An 11,054-nucleotide genomic window follows, 5' to 3' on the forward strand; every position below is an offset into this window, starting at 1 on the left:
TTACTAAGTAGAATTTTTTTTCCACAAATGTAATTTGATGCTCCATTTATGTTAGGAGGCAACATGCCAGGCCATTCTATTACATTTTACATGTAGACATTTGAAGTTCCAAGAAAAGCAGTTGTGAAATCAAACACCCATGTGGCCAATTCTAATAGAATTTCACCCCAGTTGCTCTGGCGATTCAGCCTTCCTACTGGAGGGTGAAATAGAAACCAGGTTCATACACACGTCAGAGGTGACAGCAAGTCGACAGCATGTTGGAAAGCATGAGTGGGATCTTTAGTTTCACATGTAGGGGCATAAAATAAACCAAAGAATGTTAACTAGTCTGTTTCAGCATCACACTGCAGCGCTGGGCATTACACTTAAGGATGCCAAGGTGCATCAAGGATGTATTGTATAAGTATCAAGGATACCGAAGGAGATGAACAGACAGGGTACAGAATTGGAAAAATTAAGGAGACACCTTTTGAGAATCAACTCAAGAGTGTGACAAATATTACGGGTGATATTCTCCAAATCAGACAGCATCTACGGAGGAAGGTTGCTGACATTTCATGCGTGGTATGTTGGACTGGGGTGGGGGGATGGGGGGACATGAAGCAAGCCCAACATGCTGCCTGCATTCTTTCTCTGGAAGAGCAGTTTAACCTGTGTGATTTATTGCCCCAGACAGTCAGCTTTCACATTTATTGTTACTGGTGCCAACTGACAGTTTCCAGATTTCATATATTTCCATGGCCAGCTCTGAGTTAGCAGCTCTCGTGCTTTGACTCCAATATCATAACCACTAGAAAACAGAATTTACAGCTTGAGCGCGAACGTTCCTAGCCCAGAACTCTATTGGCCTGAAATCTCCATCCGTGTTTACTTATACCGTCATTTTAAGTACTATCAACACAGTCAGCTAACATTAATCACATTTTAAAACTCTATTAATAAGGTTTGTACCAGTTATTCTCCTTTGCCAGCTCTGGATTGCAGTGGGAAGATACAGCATGTTAAAGCTGGAGACTTTACAGCTGGAAGATCCAGCAAGCTATCAGTGAACATTCAAATAAATGGATTTCACCCCAATAAAAAGGCAAGTATTTATGATTTTTTTTTTGTCACGAATAGCAAAAGCAGAAAGTGTATCGTTAATAAAAGTGCCTGGAGCCAACTATTTGCACTGAGAATAAATCCCAGGGCACTCATTGCTGAAGGCAATACTCAAATGTCCAAGCTTGAGAGAGGATACTGAGTGAGAGGCTGAGGCTGGTCACCCCAGAGATGGGAAACTGGAGCTTGTTGTGATAGAGTGGGAAATCTGGCAGGACACCTTCCTGGAGCGATGCCTTCACAGGACCCTGAGAATTCAAATACAGACTTGGATTAGAAAAGATTAAGATCCTCAGTGAAGCATCTGGCTTCACATAAACTTGCAACAAGAAAATTAATCGCACATAGCTATCTTAAGCAGATACACATGGCAGGGTTCATTGCTGCAAAAGTGACACAAAGTCAACATTAGTCAAGAGATATCTGGAAATGATGATAGTCTGAAATATGACAGCTTTAGTGAAGTATTTGCACTTTCAGATGCCAAAACTTGTCAAGGGCACTGAGGGGCCACGCACGGCAAGAGGCTTCAAGGCAGCTTCCTAGTGCTTTTCACGCCAATTGGCTGCAGTGGTTTGTGCTCATGCACTGTCGATGTGCCAGATGTAATTATTCAGTATCTTTGCCTATTTTGTTCCTAATAGTGAATGTCATTTTGGATAGATCGAGGAGCTCAAAATTATGAGAATTCCACGTCGGAATGACATTTTGTAAAGTCCGTTTCAGGAGCTGGGTAATGTGCTGGCAGAGTGTAGAAAGTGTGGAGAATAATTTTTAAAAGAGTACGTGTGGGAATTCTGAAATATTTACACCTTTTGTTATCCACTAGCCACATCCTACACTTCTTCCCACCCTGCTTCCTGTAAGGACTCCATCCCCTACTCCCAATTCCTCCGTCTACGCCGCATCTGCTCCACGGATGAGGCGTTCCACACCAGGACATCTGAAATGTCCTCACTATTCAGGGAACGGGGGTTCCCCTCCTCCACCATAAATGAGGCTCGCACCAGGGTCTCTTCCATACCCCGCAACACTGCTCTCTCTCCCCATCCCCGCACTCGCAACAAGGGCCGAGTCCCCCTAGTCCTCACCTTTCACCCCACCAGCCGTCACATACAAAAAATAATCCTCCGTCAGTTTCGCCACCTCCAACGTGACCCCACTACTCGCCACATCTTCCCATCTCCCCCCATATCTGCCTTCCGCAAAGACCGCTCCCTCCATAACTCCCTTGTCAATTCTTCCCTTCCCTCTCGTCCACCCCCTCCCCGGGCACTTTCCCTTGCGGCCGCAGGAGATGCAACACTTGTCCCTTTGCCTCCCCCCTCGACTCCGTTCAAGGACCCAAGCAGTCGTTCCAGGTGCGACAGAGGTTTACCTGCATCTCTTCCAACCTCATCTATTGCGTCCGCTGCTCTAGATGCCAGCAGATCTATATCGGTGAGACCAAGCGGAGGTTGGGCGATCGTTTCGCCGAACACCTCCGCTCGGTCCGCAATAACCAAGCTGACCTCCCGGTGGCTCAGCACTTCAACTCCCCCTCCCACTCCGCCTCCGACCTCTCTGTCCTGGGTCTCCTCCATGGCCACAGCGAGCAGCACCGGAAATTGGAGGAACAGCACCTCATATTCCGTTTGGGGAGTCTACACCCCCGGGGCATGAACATCGAATTCTCCCAATTCTGTTAGTCCTTGCTGTCTCCTCCCCTTCCTCAGCTCCCCTGCTGTCTCCTCCCCTCCCTCCTCCAGCCGTCTGGCTACTCCTCCTTTTCCCTTTCTTGTCCCCACCCACCCCCACCCCCGATCAGTCTGAAGAAGGGTTTCGGCCCGAAACGTTGCCTATTTCCTTCGCTCCATAGATGCTGCTGCACCCGCTGAGTTTCTCCAGCTTTTCTGTGTAACCCTCCACTCATATCAAGATGACTACCATCCAGCATTCAATCCCTCCTACCTTCCCTCACCATGTTCTCTGCAACTTATAAAATGTTCATCTCCTCTAACTTTTCCTTGCCCTAATGATTGGTCATCAACCTGAACCATTAACCTTGCTTTTCTCTTCACAGATGCCGCCCCACTGTTAGGCAAACCTAAGCCAGCCAACTATAGGCTAGATATACATTATTGAATCATGAACACTATTCGCATCAAAAAATGTGACTACAGATTAGTGGATGAGAACAATCCAGTAGTCATTGCTTATTTGGACTTGTGGAAGGTTTTTAATTGCCTCCATCATCGCAGAACTCTGAAGGTGGGAGTAGTATAGATGGGGCATCTTGGTCAGCATGGGAAAGCTGGGCCGAAGGGCCTGTTTCTTTGCTGTGTGACTGGACTGAGAATGGGTAGAAGGTTGTGGTTAACGGACACAGTTCAACTGCACATTGTTTATCATTTGCTCTCAAGTTAGACCGTGACATCCAGTCTACATGCTGCGATATGTACGGAGCTGGTCCATTAAACTGATCTGGGCTTGAAGGCTCCTTTCTTACAGATGTGTGAGCAGCGACGTTGCTTCAACCTACGGAATAGGCCACTGAGGTAGCCCGTCTGACAAGTGCTCTCGGGCTCACTGCTCTTCACAATGTTTTTAAAATCCTTGGAGATTGATGTGGGAGAATTGTAAAAGTTTAAAAGGCGATTCTACAATTTAGCTTCCTAGGGTGTCGCTTGGGATAACGAATGACTTGCTTCTACTTCAGTTCTGTGTTTTTGAGGCATTAATGAGGCTAAAGGGATTTTAGCCAAAGTTGCCACAGCGGGCCTGGAGTTGCTGGACAGGGCAGACAAGAGGGTCAGTTATGACGGGGGGAGGGCTCCATCATGTATGCAGGGCTTCTTCCAATGCATGGACTCAAAGTTCTCAATCAATACCATCCCACATGAAGAGGGGCCTGCCCATGTGCCTTCACTTGTGTCTATCTGGTAATTGGTGTGGGCTGAATATTAGTAGAGCTTGGAAGCAGTCTCACCCTATCCTCCTTTTTTGAAGATTAATTTCTGAGCTGTGAGCTTCGCTGCAAAGAAGACCTGACCTAAACTCCTGCCATCCCTGTGCTGATGGAGCTACAATGACACATGGGAGGGAGGTGATGAAATATCATGCAAGGTTTATTCAAGTAGACTTTCGAACAACTGCCTGCAACTAGGAATCACTGCACAGATTTTCCTTATCCTTGCGGCAGCAATGATCAGCTGGCTTAGCATCAATCTGGCAACTATTGGTTCTCAGAATTAAATCTCCAACTGCAACGACTCATTCTCTAAACAAAATACTTCCTCGGTAGGTTACAAGATATACGTTTAAAATGTACAGCATACCATTTAACCTTGGTCATGGAATAACTCACCACAATCATTCAATGTTGTTTGCCATACTTACAGGAAGATACGAGATGGGGAATTCATACTTGTAATCTTCAGCCTGCAGTTTATAAACCAACTTCATCATTGGGCCACTGTCAAACACAGGAAAAAAAAACTTTTGTTCCATGTCAAAAGACAGTTAGCAGAGAATAGAGCACGAAAGCAGTCAGATTTATGTAATGTCTTTCACAACCTCAGGATTCCTGGAGAGCTAAAAAAAATAAAAATGACAGCAATGCTGGAAATCTGAAATAAAAACAGAAAATCCTGGAAACAGGTTAAGACATAACTATGGCAAGAGAAGCAGAGCTAATAGTTGGGTCTTTGAAGACCCATTGCCATTCTGAGGAAAAGTCTTCAACATGAAAGGTCAGCTCGCTGACTTTTTCCCCCCACAGGTGCAGTCTAACCTAGTCAGAGAGCTACACAGCATGGAAACAAGTCCTTCAGCCCAACTCATCCATGCTAACCAAGATACCTAACCGATCGAATGCCACTTGCCTTCCTCTGACCTATATCCCTCCAAACCATCCTATCCATGTATCTGTTGCCCATTGAATCTTCCCCTCACCTTAAACCTATACCCTATAGTTCTTGATCCCACTACCTTGGGAAATCATTCCTATTCACCCTATCAATTCCCTTCATTATTTTATATACCTCTCTAAGAATACCCCTCAAACTAGCCTGCTCAACCCCTCCCTATAGCTCAAGCCCATGAATCTTGGCAACTCCCTCATTAATCTTCTCTGCAGATTGTGTAGGTAAATACAAATACAATGTTTAAAAAGCATTTGGACAGATACTTGGATAGGAAAGGTTGAATGAGATACAGGCCACACGCAGACAGATGTGATTTGTGTAGATGGGCTTTGTGGGCTGTAAGGGCCAATTCTGTGCTGTAGGATCCTGCTCTTATATTCCATGCCACTGTCAAAGAAGCATCCACCATTGCTATCAACCCAGAAAACCAATTTTAGTTTCATGAATACTCGCAGACCTCCCCATAATTAAGGTGCAAACCTAATGTCCAGCATCAGCTTCCTACCCCGCAAAGTAAACAAGACTCCTTATAACTCAAACCTTCCATTCCCAGTAATATTCTGGCGATTATTTTTGGTACTTTCCAGTTTAATGACATCATTCCTATAACACGGCAACAAGCACTGTACATAGTACTCCAAAGGTTATCTTACAGATGTCTTGTACAGCTATGACATGACATCCCAATTTCTGCAATCAATACCCTGACCTATAAATGAGTTCTTCACTACTCTTTCTGGTCTCCAATAATCCCCAGAGGCCTACCATTTACTGTGCAAATCCTACCCTGATATGTCCCAGCAAACTGCAACACCTCACATTAATCTGAATTAAACTCTGTCTGCCATTCACCAGCCCATTGGGCCAGTTGAACAGGATCCTGTCGACTACACCACCAATTTTATTGTGAGGAACATAAAGCTGTCATTTTGTTATGAACATTTCTTTCAACGAGAGAAGACATTAAAAGTCCTTAACTGGCCATAAAACACTTGAGAGTGTGATGATTTGGGTATAAGTTGTAAATATAAATAAATTCCTTTCATAATTTTTTTATTAACATGTTAGTCCGAAGAAAATGTTACCCATTCCTTCTCTCCAAAGATGCTGCCTGTCCCGCTGAGTTACTTCAACTTTTTGTGTCTATCTTCGGTTTAAACCAGCATCCTCAGTTCCACCCTACACGTTTCATCTCAGTTTAGTAGAAATACAGTGCGGAAACAAGCCCTTCGGCCCACCGAGTCCGCACCGACCAGCGATCCCTGCACACTAACACTATCCTACACACACTAGGGACTATTTACAATGTTACCAAGCCAATTAACCTACAAACCTGTATATCTTTGTGGAGTCTTATTGCAAAGTACTTCACCATTGTAAGAAGGACCTTGGTACATGGGCTCTCAACCAAAGCCTCATCAGAAACACCTGTGAGAAATAAAGTCAGGGTCTCCTGACTTTGCCTAAACTCCACTAGATGCATCACAGGATGAAGACAATGGTAAAGGGAACAAGAACGCCAGGCACAGGATCTTTGATCATACCCCTGAACCCAAGGGAGATTAACTCTATCACATTTTATTATTTTACACAGGACCCTTACATCCATTAAATATAAAGACCAAAATTGTGCAGAGTTTCCTTATCATTATGATATACAGCTCATTTAATCGTCTGGTCACATTCAGCAAAATGCCATAGTAGGCTGTGTGTAAAGTGTCAGGCGAACCTTGCTACTTTAGATTCCCAGGACCAAGTCGCCAGCACTTTTGTACTCCACCCTCCCCGTTCTGATAGAAATCACCACCGCACCTGGGATCCAGGAACTCCACCACAGCTGTATAATCAGTTGGATTGCTTCGGCCCTGCAAATACCGCAAGTTCCAACCCACAGCAGGCCCATCATGAGTCCCGAAGACCGTCTCCATTAGCCATGGGAAAACAAAATGAAGCTCCTGGAAAAGATGTGAAACAAAAGGCAGGCTCACAGCACACCGCAACAGCTATACACAACAATACAGTTTAAATTAAAACAGCCTGGATAGAGGGCTTGTGGAGAGGAGGCTTCCACTAGTGGGAGAGTCCAAAATAAAATGATGTACCTTTAGAAAGAAGATGAGGAATATAGTGTGACTACATGTGGCTGGGACATGTTGGCTGGTGTGAGCAAGTTTGGTTGAAGGGCCTGTTTCCACACGGTATCACTCTGACTCAATGAGGAGGAATTTCTTTAGCCGGGGTGAATCTGTGGAATTAATTGCCACAGATGGCTGTGAAAGCTAAGTCTTTGGGTATTCTTAAAGTGTAGATTGACAGGTTCTTGGATTAGTAAAGGTGGCACACGTTACAGGGAGAATGCGGGAGAATGGAGTTGAGAGGGAAAGATAGATCAGCCATGATTAAAAGGTGGAGTAGACTCGATTGACCTAATTCTGCTGCCATGACTTATGAATATTAATTTAAAATGTTCCCTAGATGGCCTGTACACCCATCCAATTGTGTATCAGGTCATGCTGTTAATTCTCAAGGAACTAAATGGATTCAAAGGCAATAAAAACACGGAACAAGGATCAGGCCAACTCCATCCCTATGGTTGAGCTGGCCTCGCACTAGGATCACAGGAAGGATGACTACTTGGACCCAGTGAAAGGCAAGACTTGAAAACTACTACTAAAGGAAAGGGAAAAAGCAAGGATTAGCAGGCCAAAAGGGACTAAACAAACACAACCATTTAGTACCTTGGCAGAGTAGTCTTCTATCACCTTGGATAAGTCCAAGCATCTCTGAATTAGAGTCTTGCTCACAATATCTGCTTTAAGAAGTGCCTGTAAAAGAGAATATTTTTATTCCTTCAATTCATTCCTACATTAGCTGAGGGGAGATCTGATAGAAATATACACAATTAGGAGAGGCATCGAAAGGGTAGACAGTTAGAGCCTTTTTCTCAGGGTGGAAATTTCAAATAGTAAAAAGGCATAGCTTTAAGGTCAAAGGGATAAAAAATAAAAAAATAAAGGAAATGTGCTGGTCAATTTATTTTTTAAACACAGAGAATTGTGGGTGCCTGGAATGCACTTCCAGGGGTGGTGGTGGAAGAAGATACCATAGAAGCATTTATGAGGATTTTAGGTAGGCATGTGAAATATGCAGGGAATGAAGAAATAAAAATGTCATGTAGGCATAAGGAATTAGTTTAAGTAGGCATGTATACAGAGCAGTGGGCTTATTTCTGTGCTATACTTTTCTAATATTCTAAACTCTAACAAAAAAAATTGAGGGAAGTGTAGAGAGGTAAAAGAAAGGTTTGGATTATGCACATCCTAATACTTTAAAATCTGTTAAAGCCAGAGAAAATTGTAATGGGGCTCATAATTGAGATCAATGGCAACTCCAATGTAGAAAGTACCTTTAGTTAGAAAGCGTGTCCCAAGGATTATCTCAGGAAAACTTACTAAAAACACCAAGTCTTAGTATAGGTGCCATTTCCAAATCTTAATCAAAGTGAAAGGTTTTAAGTAGTGTCTTCAGGGAGAAATGTTAGGAAGTGAGATTTAAAGAAAGAATTCCAGATCTGTAAGTTCATGGTAGCCAAGGCATTGCGCAAATTGTGTCAAGGACACTCTAGATCCAGAATTAGAGGTGCAAATGATATCTCAGAGGGTTTTAAAGATTGAATAAATTATAGGAAGGGGCAAGGACATGAAGAGATGTGAAGCTAGGACTTTTTTCAAAAAAAAAAAAATTTGTCGAATTGGGAACCAATCTCAAGATCAATGTGCACAAGGCTGATAGGTCACAAGTTAGGACTCACAGCAATAATTACACGAGAAGAGACCACTCTTTCCACAGAATTAATTGCATCTTTCGTTATTTATCGAACTGGTTTCCCTTGGGTTCTTTTGTATTTCCCTGTCCATGGGAAATAATTTTCACTTTATTGACAATGAGAACTGCTCAATTTTTGAGGATTAATTTTAAATCGCCTCGATTTCGGCTCTAAAACCAATACTTCCAGTATTTGTCAGAGTCCAGGTAAAATTGCGATAAATTCCTCTGCATACTTTCAAACAACTTGCTATTCTACTTATTTAGCTACAATACAAGCTAAATAGCCAATGATTTATAACGGTTTAACTTTTAACTTTAGTGTTACATCTGACTTCACGAATGGTTCCATTTCAGCAGGATTGGTAAATCACAGACTTGTGTGTAGGAATAGGCACAGCACCTTAGCTGACACAACAACGTGGGGAAGGACAGTCTACACAGAAGGGACAATTTTCAGAGAAATCTTTAACTGAGGCCTGCCTGCTCGCTCAAGTCAACATGAGATTGAGAAAAAGCACTATTTATAGTGGAAGAAAGTTAGCACATCACACGGACATCATAAAAATAAACTTGATGCACATCATCAGATTCTGCCCATGTTAGTTATAATGATATATAATAGGTGTGTGTGCGTGTGTGTTAGGGAGTCAGGCAGCAGGTAAGCATTAGCAACCAAGTTACAGGTGAGGATACGCATGTTTCAGAACCATGTACATGTGGAAAAAAACATCCAGCCCTGGTAATTAAATCCTGGATAGGGCAATGGTTCTGGGGCACGGGTCCCTGTCTGAGACATGAATCTCAATAGTAGAGAGGTGATTTGTGTGGGATGTCAGTCTGTGATGTACAGATACAATGTATAACTTGAGAGCAGGAGACAGCTACACCAGCCTCAACCTCGTTGAAAATCACCGCCAGTCCCCCACCTATCCCAATGACCTTTCAGCTCTTTCTCATCCAGAATCTATCCAGTCCCGCTTTAAAATGTTCCAAAATGTGTGGGCGTTACAAAGATTCACACCCTCTGAGGGAACAAAAAAAAAAACAAACAAGTTTTAGATTCTCCATGACAGGAGATCCCTCTCCATATCCACTCTGACCAGAGTCCTCAACTTTCCCTGGCGCACTGAAACATCACAAGCTCAGCTGTGCTAACCATCACCCACGTCCTGGGACTGGTCCTCCAAGCCTTCCTTCACCCGGGGAGAGCCTGCCCCCCCCCCCATCCATTGTCAACCTGAGTCACAAAACCTAGCACAACACAGGAACAGGCCCTTCGGCCACAATGTCTGTGTCAAGTAAAACTAATATCCTCTGGCAATTTGTGAACTGCATCCCTCCATTCTCTCTTAAATACCACTATCATAGCTGCCTCCACTGCAACTTATTTCAACTTTGCACCACTCACCTTAAAGCTATAGCCTCTGGTATTCAATATTTCCTCATGGGAAAAAGATGCATACTGTCTATCAAAGCCTCTCATAATTGTTTATACTTCTACCACTTCTCAACCTCCGACACTCCAGAGAAAACAATCTAAGTTTGTCCAAGATCCGATCCCAAAGAATCTTCTCAAATGCCGAGTCTTCACCATCCCGTGAGACCCAACGTTTAAGAAACAGTTAGACAGGTACATGGATAAGACACGTTTGGAGGGACATGGACTAGTAGGTGGGGCTAGTGTAGCTGGGACATGTTGGCAAGTGTGGGCAAGTTATGCCGAAGGGCCTGTTTCCACACTGTATCGCTATGACGAGGCCAGCCTCTCCCCATACCGAATGTGCGGGAAACCACCCATCACACTGACATCTTTCCCTACACAAGCAGGCCAACACTGCTGCACCTCCATGTTTGCAGTGTGCGGGGGAAGGAGGTCGGAGGGTAGTGGCAGGGATGGTCGGAGGCTGCAAGGTCCGGGGATTAAGTGCGTGGGTCCGGGGGATAAGTGCGGGATCCGGGGGGTTATGGGGTCGGAGGGTAGTGGCGGGGGTCGTTAAGGGCTGGGGTCCGGGGGGTTAAGGGCTGGGGTCCGGGGGTCCGGGGGTCGAGGCTGGGCTCCACACTCACCAACAGGTAACTGGGCTGCTGCAGAGGCAGAGCCGACATGGTTCCCACCGCGCTCCCGCTTCAATCTCCCGCGTCATCAGCCCGCGCCGGCGACGAGGTCAGCGGGAGAGGTCGGATTGGAGGAGGCGGAATGAGAGCCCGGCTCTGAAT

The 11,054-nt window shown here is 44.5% G+C and overlaps 1 protein-coding gene across 1 annotated transcript in view; it reads right to left on the bottom strand.

Annotated features, from left to right (window-relative positions):
• The window catches only part of smpd4 (sphingomyelin phosphodiesterase 4), a 38,158-nt gene extending 27,183 nt beyond the window's left edge, over positions 1-10,975 (bottom strand). Inside the window, 5 exon segments of the mRNA XM_055655928.1 lie at positions 1,244-1,352; positions 4,483-4,558; positions 6,822-6,964; positions 7,748-7,834; positions 10,905-10,975. Of these exon segments, the coding sequence (XP_055511903.1) occupies positions 1,244-1,352; positions 4,483-4,558; positions 6,822-6,964; positions 7,748-7,834; positions 10,905-10,943 (454 nt within the window). The 5' untranslated portion in view covers positions 10,944-10,975.
• Positions 10,976-11,054: the final 79 nt, after the last annotated feature.

This window comes from Leucoraja erinacea, chromosome 25 (genome assembly GCF_028641065.1).
Source record: "Leucoraja erinacea ecotype New England chromosome 25, Leri_hhj_1, whole genome shotgun sequence".
In the NCBI taxonomy this organism is placed as follows: domain Eukaryota; kingdom Metazoa; phylum Chordata; class Chondrichthyes; order Rajiformes; family Rajidae; genus Leucoraja; species Leucoraja erinaceus.